Source organism: Nannobrachium achirus (genome assembly GCF_963921795.1).
Source record: "Nannobrachium achirus genome assembly, chromosome: 11".
Lineage (NCBI taxonomy): Eukaryota > Metazoa > Chordata > Actinopteri > Myctophiformes > Myctophidae > Nannobrachium > Nannobrachium achirus.
The window spans coordinates 49,511,534-49,527,972 of NC_137820.1; the positions used below are offsets into that span (position 1 = coordinate 49,511,534).

The window sequence follows — 16,439 nt, forward strand, 5'->3', positions numbered from 1 at the left end:
CCGTCAATTTTTGAATTCAGCGCACAAAAATACCCCTAGGTGCAAATTTTCACGCTTTCTGCCGGTAGTGAACACCTTTTTCACATATTTCTCCCACTATATCATGTGAAGCTCAACCAATACTCAAGCTAGCACCACTCCTCAAATATTTCCAATTGCATCTGATTTCCATCAATTTCCAATGGCAACTGATTCACAAAAAAGTTTATCTAGTGGTGAAAATAAAGATCTATGTAAAGAAAGACCCCAAATGTCTCTCCCCTTTACGGTGACTAGCGGAGGACAAAACAGCCAACAACTAAGATAGTGTGTCTAGCCAAGGATGTCTAAAGATAGTGAATGCACTTGTGGTAGGATCTCCTTTTACAATATCGAGCCGAGAATATGTTTGGCAATCTGTAATGTTACAGACTTTCAACAACATGCAGACCTAACAGGAAGACTTGGTTGAATAAAATCCTTTTCAGAACACTTGATACACTGGATACTGACTTGAGGACTGATATAATATTTCAGCCAGACCCGGATTTAGAGACGAGGCGATGTGGGTCGGCTGGAGCTGGGTGAGGGGGTGTAAGGGATGGGGCTCGGCATTGGGGAGAGGGAATCCACACTGGATTCGCTCTCTGACAGCTGTCTGCACAGCGCCTCTGTGCGTTCCATCTCTTGCTGGAGTTTCCCCTGCAGACGAACGTTCTCTTCCCTCATATTCCGCTCCTCCTCTACATATTGGGCGCGCTTCTCTGTGTGCTGCAGCTCGGTGGTGTGAAGGCTCCTCTTCAGCCTCTCCACCTCGTTCTTCAGGAAGCGGATGTGCCGCATCATGTTCTCTGGCGAGTCGATATCCATGGATACGTCCCTGGGGGAGGGAGGAGCCGACACGGGCTGGTCCAACCTCCCCTGGAGCATTCTCTTCTCAGCCTCCAGTTTGTCCATGCGTTTCCACAGCCTGTTGACCAGAGCTTCCTGCTCCTGCTCTAATGTGTTCTCAAGGTCGATCTTTTCACGCCTCAGCTGCTCCAGGGTGAGCTGCTTGGAGATGGTGTCGTTCTCCATCTTCTTAATCTTCCTCATAAGCTTGTTGACCTGGAACTCCTGCTCCTGCTCCAAGTGCTGCTCCAGGGCCACTTTCTCACGTTGGAGTTGCACGAGCTTTCTCGACAGGTCGTTGGTGAGAAACTCCTCTTCCTTCTCGTAGTTGACGGCCAGAGTCTCCTTTTCTTTCTGAAGGATCTGTATCTTCTTAAACAGAGTGTTGCTGATAAACTCTTCCTCCTGCTCTGCTCGAGCTTGAATGGTGACGCTACCCTTGCGGATGTCCCGGTTCTCCTCCTGTAGGGATTTGCACTTGAGTTTGGACGTCTCCAGCTCGATCTTCAGGACTTTGTTCTCCTGCTGCAGTGAGGCCAGGCGGTTCGTCAACTCCTCCAGGCGAAACTGGGAAATGACTGTACCGGAATTCAAGGCCGAGGGGGAGGACATCGGGATGGCCGAGCTGCTCCAAGCTCCATCGGTGTCACTCTCGTTTCCGCTGTCCACCATGGTTGCATGGGCGACAGTCTGGAGTGGTGATTGGTTGCAGGAACAAGCGCGACGGCAGGCAGACTAGAACCGTGTGACCTTGCTGGCAATTGTTGAAATAGTGACTAGCTGTAGTTAGCCTACCTTGCCCAAATATGGAATCATACGTCACTAATACGTCATAGATCAGTGATATCATAGACCCGCAACATGAAGTCAGTGATCTGAGAGCCATGCCATTGTTTTACCCTGTCTTGTTTTTCTTACCAAAATAATGTCAAACATCTTCGTGGCCTGGGTTTCACACCCCTGCTTTAAGACTCCTACCGGCCCAAGCAGGCACGTGTACACATAGACATTAAAGGGGGCTTGAGCCCCTGCCCTTTTATCGGTCAGTAAAAATTGCCCTCTCCAGACCATGAATGCAGTTTTACTATGGTGAAAGAAATGCAAATGCCCTCTTTCCATGCCATAACTGAATGCACCATTCAAGAGAACCTTCTTGTCCAAACTCTCCTGAACTTGAATGCAGCGTCTTATGTTGAAAGAATTTCCCTCTCTGTGTAGAAATCCATGCCGTTACACCAGTATTGACTTGATTTTGCTTAGTTCAGTGTGGTATCAAGCACCGAAAATAGCTGACCTCCAAGCTCACAGCGCGTTGCGCTGCGACGCGTTGTGAGCTTGGAGGTCTGCTTGGAGGTTTGCTATTTTCGATATTTTCACCAAAGGCCCTTTTAGAAATGTCAGCCCCTGCTTCTCTAACATTCTCTGCGCGTCCCTGGGCCCAAGACTCAGCTAAACTGAACAGCAGAAGGGCATGGACCCACAGCTTTCCCTCCCTCTGCACGTTTGTCTAATAAAGGCAGAACCCAGAAAGTCGATTAGCCACGGACCCATTCTCCTGCAAGCATCTGTCTCTAGCCTTGGCTGGGATAGATTTGCTCTCTCATTCTCTCTACTACACAAAAACACACAGACCCACATGCTCCTTTCTCTCTCTAAGCCAAACAACACAGGCACACGTAAACCATGAACATACAGTGTACAAATATAGATTACCCAAAATACACACACAAACAACACAAACTCTATCCTAACAATGAACACTGCACACAATACAGGGCAAAAACCAAACTCCACCTACTGTCTGGAGGCATTTGTTTTTCCAACTTGTTTCTCTGGATCGAGACTTATCTGAACATCTGCTGTTGGCTGGCCTGGAGCCTCGCAGACAATTCAAACACCTTTCTCAGCCAACACAGAACGTGCCTAAACCTAAGTGGATGAAAATCTGTATGTGTTTCGTTGGAGGTGTTTTCAGACTTTCTAAAATGTAGAGTCTAAATATTATGCTCTGCCTGTTGTGTCATGAGCTTAGATGTAGTCATATGTTTGCATGGCCATATGCCTGCACCAACTTGAAACAAGTGTATTGCTTAAAGCAGGGGTCTTCAACAGGGGGTCCAGGACCTCTAGGGGGTCCTCAGAGTTACTACGGGGGGTCCTCCAAATCTTTGTGTGATAGAAACTAGTTTTCCCCCCATTTTTCTATATTAACCACTTGAACTTAGTGTCCATATTCTGAGAACTTTTGCCAAAAATAGCAGATCTACAACCTCACGTTGCGAGGCGTTGTGAGCGTGTAGATCGTCTATTTTCGGCTTTGGAGGGGAAAAAGAGCAGACCAAGTACAGTGAAAGGTCAAGTATTGACGGTTCAAGTGGTTAAATATGTGAAAATCCACATTAACATGAATCCAAAATACACTGATTGTGCTGTCAAACAATGAAACTATATGGAATCTCTGAAAAGGTTGTGGGGGTCCCTGCTTCATCCATTTCTCAACTAAGGGACCCTCGGCCTGAAAACGTTGAAGACCCCTGGCTTAAGTACATATTTTCTATCAATCAATTCCTCACCCTGAGAAGCTTGAATTCATTGAGAAATGTTTGTGACACATTCCTTCACGGTGAATGAAGAATCAAAAAACAAAGAGAATACGGTGCAAGATTCACAACAGCAAAACTAAATAAAGAATATGTTTATAAATCCAAAACAACTCTTACAGTATAATCCATGTGTCTTGTATCCAGTGCGCTGTACATTATGATCTAATTTCTGTTACTAACTGTTAATCTGGTTTGGTAATAGAAAATTGACAAGGTAGGTACGTGGTAGCCTAGTTTTCTGATTAAATGTTTTAGCCTAATAATCGAAAGTTAATGTGATATCCCAGTAATACTAATCCTGTATAGGGTTGTTGTTGGAGCAAGTACAGAATGTCTCCTGTAGGCTATAATGATGGCCATACTGCAGCTGTAGAATTGAACTACCAGCACATTCATGATTTTACTAGTGGAAGGAATGAGGGATTTTTATTTGAGCCATTAGAATGCGAGTGAATGTAGCTACTGACTGTGTGCTAGTCTGAGTCATTGCTGTTGCAGCCTTGCAGATGTTTCACTTGAATCTTGAATCACTTGATTTTTTCTGTTGTAAGGAGGATGTGAAAATCTGAACACTGTATGATGTAAAATCTCTCAAATGATTTTACAGCATATTGTATACAAATTACAATTGCTTCACATTAAAGGACAACAAATAAATATAAATAAGTACAAACACAAATTACAGTATACCCCCAAATATATATATTAGTTATTGCGACCGTAGGTCGCACTTACTACAGAAAGCTCCACCAGGTGTCCGTGCGTCAGTCAGTCAGTCCGTCCGTCACACGTCAGACGTCACACTTTTGCCCTGCTCATATCTCCGCAACCGTTGCCCCGATCCATGCCAGATTTTGCACACACACTCCTTACCTGCCAAACTACAACCTCCAAGGACCCCCGGAGTTCCAGGGACCCCCAGGTCCCTGGGGGACCCCCAGGTGTAAAAAAAATACCAAATGTGCAAAAATGACCAAATGACCACCCCCACGGGGCTGCTCACGGGGAATTCCCGGGGACCACCCACTCCTGCTACTCCAGAACGGATGCAAAAGTGGTGGCGCCCCCAGTGGAGGACCCCCTCCACTGCAGCTCACATAAAATGCCCTAACTCGGCCGGGAGAGCCGGGGCCGGTACCTATTCGTCCGCCAAGGCAACGCGGAGACCCCACCCCTCATTTCTCACATGGCCCTCTTCTAGCGAGACCTACGGTCGCTTATCTCCCGATTAGGGAGTCTTACTGGTGAATATTTATAATGATGAGTATTCATGAGTGTGTATAACTGTAATACATTAAAAGCTGATTATAAGCCAGAAGAGACTGGAATTCTGGGAACATGTGTTGGAGACTTCCACCTATCTTCTTCTTTTGTGTATCATCGTCCTTGATGATTGGTATTGTATTGAGAGGGAAGAGGGAATTTTGATGTCAAACGACAGAAACCCTATTCACCATTTTCCAAACCACTTTCAGAGTCAATCCAGAAGAAGGGTTCCAACTAAAAGGACACTGACCTTTGACCTTTCAGAAGAATCTGAGATTTCAGTGGGGAATTTAGTCTTCAGAGTGAATTTAGTCTTCAGAGTGCATGTGGCCGAGAGCCTCAGGGAAGATGTTTCATTCTTCTGCCAATGCTTTTCAATGGCAACGGAGCTTGGGTTTGTTGCTGTTTGTTGTTGGTTGTTGGCTTGATTCCCCCCCCCCCAAAAAAGAACGCTCCGTTCTCATTGAAATAGGCAAAATTAAAGTTATGTGTGACCACAACCTTCTGCATTATCTCTCGTGAGGGAGTTTTAAAATCCCTTTGTACCAAAGTGGGGCAGTAGGAGTAGCAGTTTTCTTTTATCCAATTAATAGAAAATTGAAGATTCATCTCTGTTATAGAAGTAGAGCACTCACTCATTTACAAAAATAAATAAATAAAGGTACATTGAAAACTATGGCTATAGGCTTACAAGGTTTCTGCCGAACAGCAACTATATATATGGAGCTGCTGCTGATAGGGCACCATATGTGGAAAAGTTGTTTATGCAAAGGAGAGTCATGTTGTGTGTGTTGTAATTCACACTCCTATTATCCATCTGGCATGCTGCTCCCTGAGAGCAGATCACATCAGCAGGGGCGTCACAAGGGGGGGTGGAGTGGGACTGAGTTGCTAGGGCCCAAGGTGGAGGGGTATTAATTATTTTATACTTTAGCTATTGAAGAGTTTTCAATGTACTTTTATTTTGTATTTTTTGTAAATGAGTGAGTGCTCTACTTCTATAACAGAGATGAATCTTCAATTTTCTATTAATTGGATAAAAGAAAACTGCTACTCCTACTGCCCCACTTTGGTACAAAGGGATTTTAAAACTCCCTCACGAGAGATAATGCAGAAGGTTGCGGTCACACATAACTTTAATTTTGCCTATTTCAATGAGAACGGAGCGTTCTTTTTTTTTTTAATCAAGCCAACAACCAACAACAGGCACCGAGTGCCGCGCTGCAAGCTTGTAGATCTGCTATTTTTGAAAAGTCGTGAAAATGTGTGCAAATCTTTGAATATGTATTTTTTAAGCGAACATTTGAAACTAAAATTTTGCTTCTGGGAAGTCCCTGGAACTAAATATTTGGAGATGGGGTTCTTCACATGAAAGAGTTTGAGCAACACTGACGTAGAAACACAGGTTTTTTTTTTTTTTAACTTAGAAGGATTTGAAATATTCAAAGACTAATAAAGACCAGATCTACAAGATCACAGTACGGCACCGAGTGCCACGCTGTGAGCTTAGATCTTCTATTTTTCAACTGCGTTCCCAGTTTCCCCTATGATGAACATTCATGGGGGGCCCGCAGTAGAATCCTTGTACCCAGGGCCCAGAATTTGGTGCGACACCCCTGAACATCAGCACCACCTGCTCTCTCTCCATGAAGCACACAGAGTAGGTAAGTCCAGGTGAAATCTCTGACCACTTATTGCCTTCACTGGGGAAATCCACGTTACTTGGGTACTAGTTTGTATGTAGATGAAGGGTAGCAGACAGGTTGAAGAAGCGGGTTCAGGCCGGGAACACATTTTAGTGTATGGGAGGGGCTTAAAGTACATGTACAATATGTAGCAACATATTTGTTTTTGTAGGCTAATTTCTGATTTAGGCCTAACAATAGGTTAGGCCTAAATGGGTTAAGTCTCTGAGACATTAAAACAAATCTATCTTCCTCTCCTCTACCTTTTCGTTACTTACACCAAAAGTCTGTGTCTATGGCAACCACTGCCATCAGTCAATGCCATTTAGCCAGTGGTGATGTGGTGAAGAAAGAGCCTGCCATATTGAATCACTCATGGCATGAGAGGAAATTGTGGTCAGACAGGAAGGCTGGGAGAGAGAGTAGGAAAGACAGACAGTAGGGAAGCTAAGATGGGCAGTGTGGGAGAGATAGTCAGTAGGAAAGCTTAGAGGGAGAAGAGCAAAAGTAGGAAAGCTGAGAGCCAGACCGTGGAGGAGAGAGACAACATTAGGAAAGCTGAGGGACACTGGAGAGAGAAACAGTAGGAATGCTGAGGGATACTGCATAGGAGAGAGAAACAGTAGGACATCTGACAGCGAGTTGTATGACAGGCAAATAGTGTGGACACGTGGAGACGTTAGCATTATCAGGCTATTACATACATATACATTGATTGAAACTTCGAACCCCAAAAACCGCCACCACACAAGATCAGTGCACGTTTTCACATGAGATGGATTTCCAAATTTCTACTATACCTCCTGCGCTTTGGCTAATGGGGTTTATGTACATGTAGGAGAATTGCTTTAGGGTGTGGTCACACAGATCTTTAATTCTGCCTATCAGGCTGCTCTCTATCTCTGTGAGGGACAAACCGGCATGTAAACCTCTCAACCACAGAACCACAAGACCACTGTCCCCAGCCACCACCCCTCCACACACACACACTTGCCTCGGACAAACACTCTAATGTAGTGTGTGTGTGTGTGTGTGTGTGTGTGTGTGTGTGTGTGTGTGTGTGTGTGTGTGTGTGTGTGTGTGTGTGTGTGTGTGCGTGCGCGCGCATGCAGGACGCGTGCATGCGCGTAAATGTGCATACATTTGTACACACACCAACATACATGCTTGTTTACTCTTATACACACACACACACACACACAAATGCACAAACACTCCACCACAGACACACATACGTACAGTATACACAAGCAACCATATTTGAATACATCTTAGGTACAAGGAACAATGGCTGGGTGATATTGACAAAATCAAATATCACCTTTTTTTCTTGTTTTTGCCGACCACCTAATGTGATGATATTTATATTGATATTCGGACCCGAGGCAGTAATGTCCTACTTCGTGGTCAGTTGGACGCGGCTCTCGAGATATGCATGGGGACACACGGACGGACCATAGAGTAGGCCTATATATACTAGTAAGGTATGCAGGCATGTATTTTTCACACCGCCTGCAGTTCCAGCTTTGACCATGTCCCTTTGCTTCAACTCTAGCCCTGGGTTCTGGGGGCTTGGGACAGACAGACACAGATGCACCCATGACCTCCACTTGCTCCCAGTCAAACAAAGAATACATTTCAAGATACTGATCAGTGATCACCACAACTACAAGGTCCTAAACAACCAGGTCCTCGCTACAGTACCTCTCTGACCTCCTCCAACGCCACGCCCCCTCTCAGTCCTGACTCCCAACCTACTGGACATCCCCAAGACAAAGAAACTAACCTGGGGTGACTGGGCTTTCTCATGGGAGCGTGTCGATATTTTGACCTAACGTTTGTTCGACGTTCCATCTGTTCGATGCGGGTGAATGTTAACCTTGTGAAATGCTAACCGGCCGACGCTGGTGAATGCTAACCTGGTGAAAGTTAACCACTATGCCTAAACCTAACCCAAACCCTAACCCTAAACCTCAGACACGTAGAAATAGCGAGAATTGCCCCTTTCTCAGTTGCCGCACCCTCCCTCAAAACCCTCCTTGTCTTGCATTCTCAACCTAATTCAAATTCCTCTTTTTTACTTTACTTTACCTTTAACATTTTTGTTTTGCTTAGTTTTACCCTTCTTAACTAGACTTTTTCGTACCAAAGTTATTTGTATTAGTTTTTGTTTTGTAAAGGGAGCACAATATACATTGGAAGTATCAAACATATAATTTTGCGAATGTCTGAGTGTCTGAAACAGCGTTTCTCCTCAGTGGCTGGAGCAATTGATCTGAAATCGCATCACCATTAGCATATGAACACACCTGACATAACTGTGAAGCCCGTTTGTCACTTTCACAAATCGTATGCTGTTTATTAGCATTTTTATGGTGTATCCACTATCTATTCTCCATCTAGCATGAGGCATATCTATTCTGCATCTAGCTTGAGGCAACATGTTTAACCAGCTGTGCATTAGCATATGAACACACCTGACATAACTGTGAAGCCCGTTTGTCACTTTCACAAATCGTATGCTGTATATTAGCATTTTTATGGTGTATCTACTATCTATTCTGCATCTAGCATGAGGCATATCTATTCTGCATCTAGCTTGAGGCAACATGTTTAACCAGCTCTGTGTGTGTGTGTGTGTGTGTGTGTGTGTGTGTGTGTGTGTGTGTGTGTGTGTGTGTGTGTGTGTGTGTGTGTGTGTGCGTGTGCGTGTGCAGGCGGGTGTGTGTGCAGGCGGGTGGGCAGGTGGGCGGGGGGGACACAGTATCTCTGTAGCCATTAAACAAAACGGGTATTTCTTACATTGATGCTCCTACATCATGCAAGCACCAGTTAAAGTTACTTTCCATCCCTCATATACTGTGTGCACAGTGCACATCCCATAAACCACACACTGCACATCATTTCGGAGCTCATATCTTTAAACGGGTAAGGGCTAGTTATTATTGATTCTGCACTTTTATAGATCCTAGATACTGAATAATGTCGCTCCTGCTTTACAAGGAGCTTGTTGGAGCTGTGTGGAACACAAGCTCCCTATACGTGGCCGTGTGTGTGGGTCTGTCTCCGTGTCTGTCTGTCTGTCTGTCTGTAGCCTACAGGACCTTTTGTGACCACACGAGGGCGCTGTTGTTCAGGCCACACACACACACACACACACACACACACACACACACACACACACACACACACACACACACACACACACACACACACACACACACACACACACACAGCTCCACTTCGAACAGAGGTTCGATTTTTTTATATTAGCAGTGCTGCAACAACCCAACATTAAACAGCTCACTCAAGACGTCTACCCATGCACAGTGACAGTTTCCTTCACATTAGTGCAGCAGAACTTTGCAGAACATACATTTTGACAGTAGACTATATATTGCATCATTAACTCTGCTCTCCCAGACAGAGAGGCTAAGACCTGTCTGTGCTGTCACTAGAGTGCCGTCTATCGTGCCCAGTAACCTAGAATGGCCCAGCCCCAGGGACCCAGACACAGGGAGATGCTACAGTGCGTCTCCTGCTGCGAAACAATTGGGTAATGTTTGCTTGCTTTAAAATGCAACATGATGGCCACATGTAGCACCACCACCCATCAGACAAGAGCATATAGCGGGAACATTTATGATATCTGTGAATTTAGCTATGAAATACACTGGAGGCAGAACTGACTTGCATAGCTGTATTTGTGAATAATTATCTTAATACACATTTTTGTTTTAAATGGCTGTGTGTATGCATTGAAATATGAACTGAAATCTGCCAGGCTTGTGCAAGTTCGAAACAACACATTATTCGGGTTCTTGGTTGAATGTTATCGACAAAATGTTGTGAATGCACGTATTTGCACATTTTTCCACACAATTGTCTCTCCACAAGTATGAACACCACAGCATGACATTTCCCAAGAATTCTGGAAATTGTGAGTTTGGTTTTATAAAGTGGTGGAGAGAGTTTGATCTATTAGTTCTACTCCATGGGAAAATAACTTTGAGGAAAAGCCTGGTGCTTTATTCATCCTCAATTGTATTTAATTATCAGATAAACTCAGTCAGCTGTGATATATAATAAAGTTAAAGTACATTTTCTGAGATTCTTCGTTACGAATAAAGGCACCAACTTGTATATGATTGAGGCACTCTATCATATTAAAAGTTTGTATGCAATATATTTGCTTATATTTAGCATTGTTTATCTTTTCTTTTAAGAAAAGTACGAATCTGATCCTCAGCTAATGTTCTTCTGACTTTGATTCCATGTTTTGACGTGGTTTAGGTCCATCCTGTGCCTTTACAATGTATTTTCTACTCACATAACAGCATAACAGCTAACACATTTTGTTCTGAAGGAAGTGGTGTCTTCTGGATTGTAAACAACCTATTCCACAAATGCCATTTGTTCATGATGTGGTTTGAAAAGCATGAAAATGTTGTAAGCTATACGATATGTCAGTCTGTCTAGTCACCAGATCTCATCCCAGTAGTGGGCGAAAGCCAAACTGTCAAGAGTTCAGTTCTCTAAAATGATGGGTATTGAATGAATATATGGACAATTGAATTTCAAGACTTAAGAATGCTTATTCACCGCGTCTCTGCAGCGTAAGGGAAAAAATAATTGATCCAAATTACTGCTTCTTCTCAACTTCTCTGCTTCTTCCACTTTCATTTGTCCTCATACATCTGATTTCAGTATAAGTACAAGGTTCAAGAGTTTTATTGTCACAATCACATACTTACAGTGCAGCTGTCGCAATGTTGCAGGAACTGAAATGCTTGTAATCAAAGCTTTGTCAGTGTTGTGGATAAAATAACAGCAATACAAATAATGAGAACATAAAGATAGATAACATAGCAGAGGAATGGTGTTGTGAAAGACGCAATTTTCCATATGGGTGATGTATTTAAACTCTTTGAAATAAGAGCCTCCAACTGAAGATATAGGACTGATGTTGTACAATCAAACTCGTTCTTCTGTTATACCACCAAAATGTGGAACGCCTTACCGAAGGGTACCGAGTGTAAATCCCTAACATCCTTTAAAATCGCCCAGAAAGACCATTTACAGACGGTAGGCACTCATATCTGGTAAAAAAAATAAACCTAGCCTAGCCTTACCCTCCCCCTGACTCTTCTATTCTATATATTTCTTTGCACTGTTTTCTTTCTGACGATATCTACTGCATAGTACTGTGTTCCATCTGTTTGTCATTCAATGTTATATGAGAAGTTTCCTGTGTGTAACGCTTACTAGGATCTCGTTTTAGTTGACCTTGTACCAGTGCACTGTACTGTCATGAAACTGTACCTTTTCCTATGAAAACTTCTAATAGAGTCTTCAATCAATCAATCAATCAATCAATCAATCAAGAGTAAGACACTTTAGCACAGAGACTGACACCATGTCGTTGAGAGAAGTTAGACACCTGCGGTTTTCAAATGGGGTGTACTCTAGGTAAGGTGGCTGCAATGTCTTGTACAGTGATTGTAATTCTCTTGTCCTCGTGGATTAGCTGTTCTTCCTTATCTGCTTCTACAAGAGTATACATTACATAGTGGCCCTGCCAGAGGAACGGCAGTAGGCTAGGCTACTATCTTTTAAAGCACTATAGACCATGACCACTCTGGAGCGATGTAAGTCGGGAACATGAGTTCAACAATCCCCAGTTATGCACACTATAAAATCCTTGAACATATAGTTAGTTGATATCACTAGTAAGATGCCACAGGGTGATATGAATTATTGGCCATCTGACCAGTAATGTATATCGGACCAGTTACCCATGCATATATGGAGACCCCTGGTACCCATGTACTGTATATGGAGATATGCATGAGAGCCCAAACATGCTTACTCAGTTATTGGTTATGTGAAAGTCCTATATGATGTCTATGACATCTGACATCATACCATTTCATGCCCATTCATGGAGATCCCTGTCTGTAGAACCAGCCATTAGTGTGGTATGTGGCTGATGTGGCCTCCATATATGGGCATTTTATTCCCATATGAAGTCCTGTTAGATATGGGCTTAATATTGATGACATCAGGGAACTCCATATATGGGCATAAAAGGGATTCTGTTAGTGTGACATCACAGTGAAGCCAGAGAGAGATGTCAGAGCGGCAAACCCATGGTAGAGTTGTTCCCCTGACATCACACTGACATCAGAGCATGATGTCAGGGCGACAAACCCATAGAACCAGTGTCAGGCCTTATAGACAGAGATACATACGGACAAGCTGTGACCGTTCACATACTAAACTTGGTTCTGTTGTCTACTGTTCTAGGTGAAGGTTCTTGTTGCAGTGCCAGTGACTAAGGACAGGGCCTTGCAGCGATATCATTATTCTAGGTAGGTGTGTGAGAACTCTCCCTCAGGCAGAGCCAGAGAGAGGCTGTCATCCATCTGATCTCAGCCAAGGCTCTCTAATCCCTGCTCCCAGCCCTCTGTGTGGAGGAGGTGTTCATTTCTCATGGACCAAATCAACGGTCGAGAACCCTGAAGACTTTGACTGATCACAGATCTGTAGTGTTCTCACACAAGCATGCGTGCGCGCACACACACACACACACACACACACACACACACCCACAGATTTGGTGTGTGTTTGCGTGTGCATGTCTGTGTGTGTGTGTGCGCGTGTGTGTGTGCGCGTGTGTGTGTGCGTGTGCGTGTGCGTGCGTGTGCGTGTGCGTGTGTGTGTGTGTGTGTGTGTGTGTGTGTGAAGGCAGTTGAATGTGGATGAAAATAAGTCTTACATAATAGTAGAGTCATGTTCACTGACTCACGTTAGTTTTACAATAATACTTGTTATAACATCATAATATGATTTTACACAGCGTAAGGATTTTATGAATTCAATTTACTGTACTTAAAGGACCACTTAAGCTATTGTCTATCTCACTGATGCTCAATAAGATGGCATCATTTCTATCTACTGATCACTGTCTCAGAGGAGGGCTCTGGACAGTTCAGAAACCTGCCTACCAGTGACATCATAAAGGTTTGGTCATTTCAAACAAGGTTTCAAACTTTTATTTTTTATTATTAATGAAAGAATAATGACTTCTATTTCAGCATTCTAACTTTCTAGGAGGAGAAAGGCTGTTTGTTTCTATTAGGTTGGAATCCCCATCAAAGTAGGTAGTTGGTTTTCTGAACTGTCCACAGCCCATCAATGAGATGCAGAGAGAGTAGACGGAAATTGTGCCATCTTATAGTGAGCATTACTTTAGTGAGGACCAATTACATTGAAGATAAGGCTGAAAATGGGTAAAGTGCTCCTTTACATGTAAGTCACTGTCTTTATGCTTGGGGAATAACTGACCGCGCAACCTTCTTCTGTAACTGTAATTAAGTCTCTGTTGGGCTGGGAGATATGGACAAAATCAAGTATGAATACCTCAGAATATTGTGACTCTAATATTGTATTGACGATAATATAACATTTCCATTAAGTTCAAGAATTGTCAAATATTGTGAAAATAGCCAGTCTACAAGCTCACAATTTTCTTTTATAAATAAGGCGTACATGATTAAAACCAGGAAAATACAACACTTTTGCCATATCACGATATTACGAGAAGCAATTAACCCCAGATGATATATATCCAGCCTCATTATCACAATATCGGGGCGCCCGCTGGCCTGGTGGTCAAGGTGCATACCACATACTAGGCTATGATGCTTGCTGGCGTCGCCGGTTCGATTCCTGATCCGGACGACCTTTGCCACATGTCATTCCCCATCTCTCTCCCCATTTCCTGTCAGTCTACTGTCCTATCAAATAAAGGCATAAAAAAAGCCCCAAAACAAATCTAAAAATAAAATAAATATATATCACAATATGGATATAATATTGACATAATGCACATTGTACGCTCTATGATTGAAACCCAATCATTTTACCTTGCATTTGCGGCCGTCCACCGTCTCCTCGTTGAACTCCTCTCCAACGTGAAAGTTGATCTCGGTGGTCCTGACCGAGGTGGAGGTCTTGATGTAGAACTGCTCTCCGTCCTGGCGGATCTCCACATGGGGTTTAGATGCAGCAGCTCCAGCCACCTTCCTTAGCATGGCGTTCACACCTGGGTTAGAAGAACATAGATTTAGAAATGTGAAACATGGACTGGAAGCCATGTATGCTGTCTCTGAGCACATAACCACACAGCTTCTATTTTTTAAAAGGTTTAGATTTTTGTACATATATTTTTTAAAACTGATTAAATCATTATGCAAAACATAGGATCGACATAGCTTAGCGATGATGAGCACTGGATAGTCTCAACTGTCTACTGGTTGAGAGGGACAGAGCAGGATAGAGAGTTAGACAGAGATAAATTAAGAGATTCTGCTGAGTGGTGAAGCCGGCTCTCATGTTTGACTTGGTGTGTCGTCAACCCTGTCCCCCTGTCCCGTGCAGCATGAACATCTGCAATACCGCTGGGTGACCAGAAGGGCACTGTTGCGCAGCCTAGACACACGCGCACGCACACACACACACACACACACAGGGTATAGCTGCTCAAAGTCACCGCTCCACTTCGAACTGATGGTTAGATTTTTTTTCCCTTGAGGCTATCAGAGCCCTGAATGAGGACATATAAATCTAATAATGTGGATCTCGGAGTCCACCTGAGAATGGCATGGAATGGATCCCATGTGGATCTCAGACTTCATGTGGCCAGACTGGGATTCGAGTCGTCTATAACACACTTTTTGATGTATCTATGACGTTGGGCAAGGTTTCAGTCTGATGGGAGACCTTGACTTCCATTATTAATTAAAGTTCATAAAGGGTTAGGGTTAGGGTTTAATGAATAAAAACTACAATGTGAAAAGACTGTAGTGGAGGACTGGAGGTACTTCTTTCGCCTACTGGCAGATTAGCTCTGGACGTACGCACACACATAGGTTGACCTCTTATAGAAGGCAAGTTTTATGCAGAGCCATGCTGTAAAAATATTTTTTTGCTCACAAAAATGTATACACCATATTCAATATATCTAGTAGCAAAATTATTCCCCTGTTTTTCTTTTTTGCCCTTTTTTAATCTGCGTACAGTATATGAGAGAAAGAGGGAGATAGACAATGAGGAAGAAAGAGAGAGATGAAAGTGTGAGGGGTTGATGAGCGAGATGTAATCCGTTCTGGAGGCAGACACCCCCTGCTTTGTTTTGTCTGGACTCTAATTGACCCAAACAGTCTCTGAATTGACCCCCTGTCCTTCTGTCCCGGTTTCCACTTCACTCCACCCACCCACAGGACCCCTGGCCCCTCATGTCATATCTCATCACATACTGTACGGCGGTGGTTCTCAGCATGGGGTCCGGGGACCCCCTAGCGGTCCATGAGGGGGTGCCAGATTGATAGTTGGGAACAAAATGGATACTCTGTGACTCAGAGGGATTTGTGAACTGTCAGATTAATATGCCTAACTTTGCAGATAAATTAAACTGATTTTACAGTCTTCTTATTTCGTGTATCATCGTCCTTGATGATTTTACAGTGTGGAAAAGGTTCCCACAATGCGTAGATATTAGTCTGGAACTTCGGTGTTGAAGATTAATTTCCAAGTTGCGGTTACAAACAGATTCAAACGTCGTAGCAAAAAATGGCCTACTTTGAATAGTGGACTCTGATTGGTAAGCCACAACTCTGGGGTGAGCTAAATGAAGTGCCAGACCAATCTTCCCAGGATTGCCTTTTTTAACTGTGGGAGATTCGTCTGATTTCCAGGCTAGCATGTTTGCCCAACGGGCATCGTCCCAATTATGTAAAATTAGAGTACATTTATGTACGATGAGGTAAGACCACCAGTCTCTGGTTAGATAAAACATACATACAGGCATCAACAGTCCATGCTTGCTATACATTAGCCTACAGTATGTCTGTCTTTGTTGCTATAGCAGTCAATGTTTGCTATCTAAAACGTTATCGTGCGTGTATTTGACCTCAGATTAGATGCAATAAGGTCCAATAAAATATCAAAGAGG

General features: G+C 43.5%; 2 protein-coding genes across 2 annotated transcripts in view; both read right to left on the minus strand.

Annotated features, from left to right (window-relative positions):
* crabp1a (cellular retinoic acid binding protein 1a) overlaps nucleotides 1–16,439 on the minus strand; it is a gene marked incomplete at both ends in the record, with an annotated part of 31,183 nt that overhangs the window by 11,821 nt on the left and 2,923 nt on the right. Inside the window, one exon of the mRNA XM_080736449.1 lies at nucleotides 14,353–14,531. Within this exon, the coding sequence (XP_080592575.1) occupies nucleotides 14,353–14,531 (179 nt within the window). The remainder of the gene's footprint in view (nucleotides 1–14,352; nucleotides 14,532–16,439) is intronic.
* LOC308293607 (coiled-coil domain-containing protein 6-like) lies at nucleotides 529–1,542 on the minus strand (the record flags this gene model as incomplete). Its single annotated transcript, XM_080736194.1, has 1 exon — nucleotides 529–1,542. The coding sequence occupies one exon, from the start codon at nucleotides 1,540–1,542 to the stop codon at nucleotides 529–531; it is 1,014 nt and encodes a 337-aa protein (XP_080592320.1).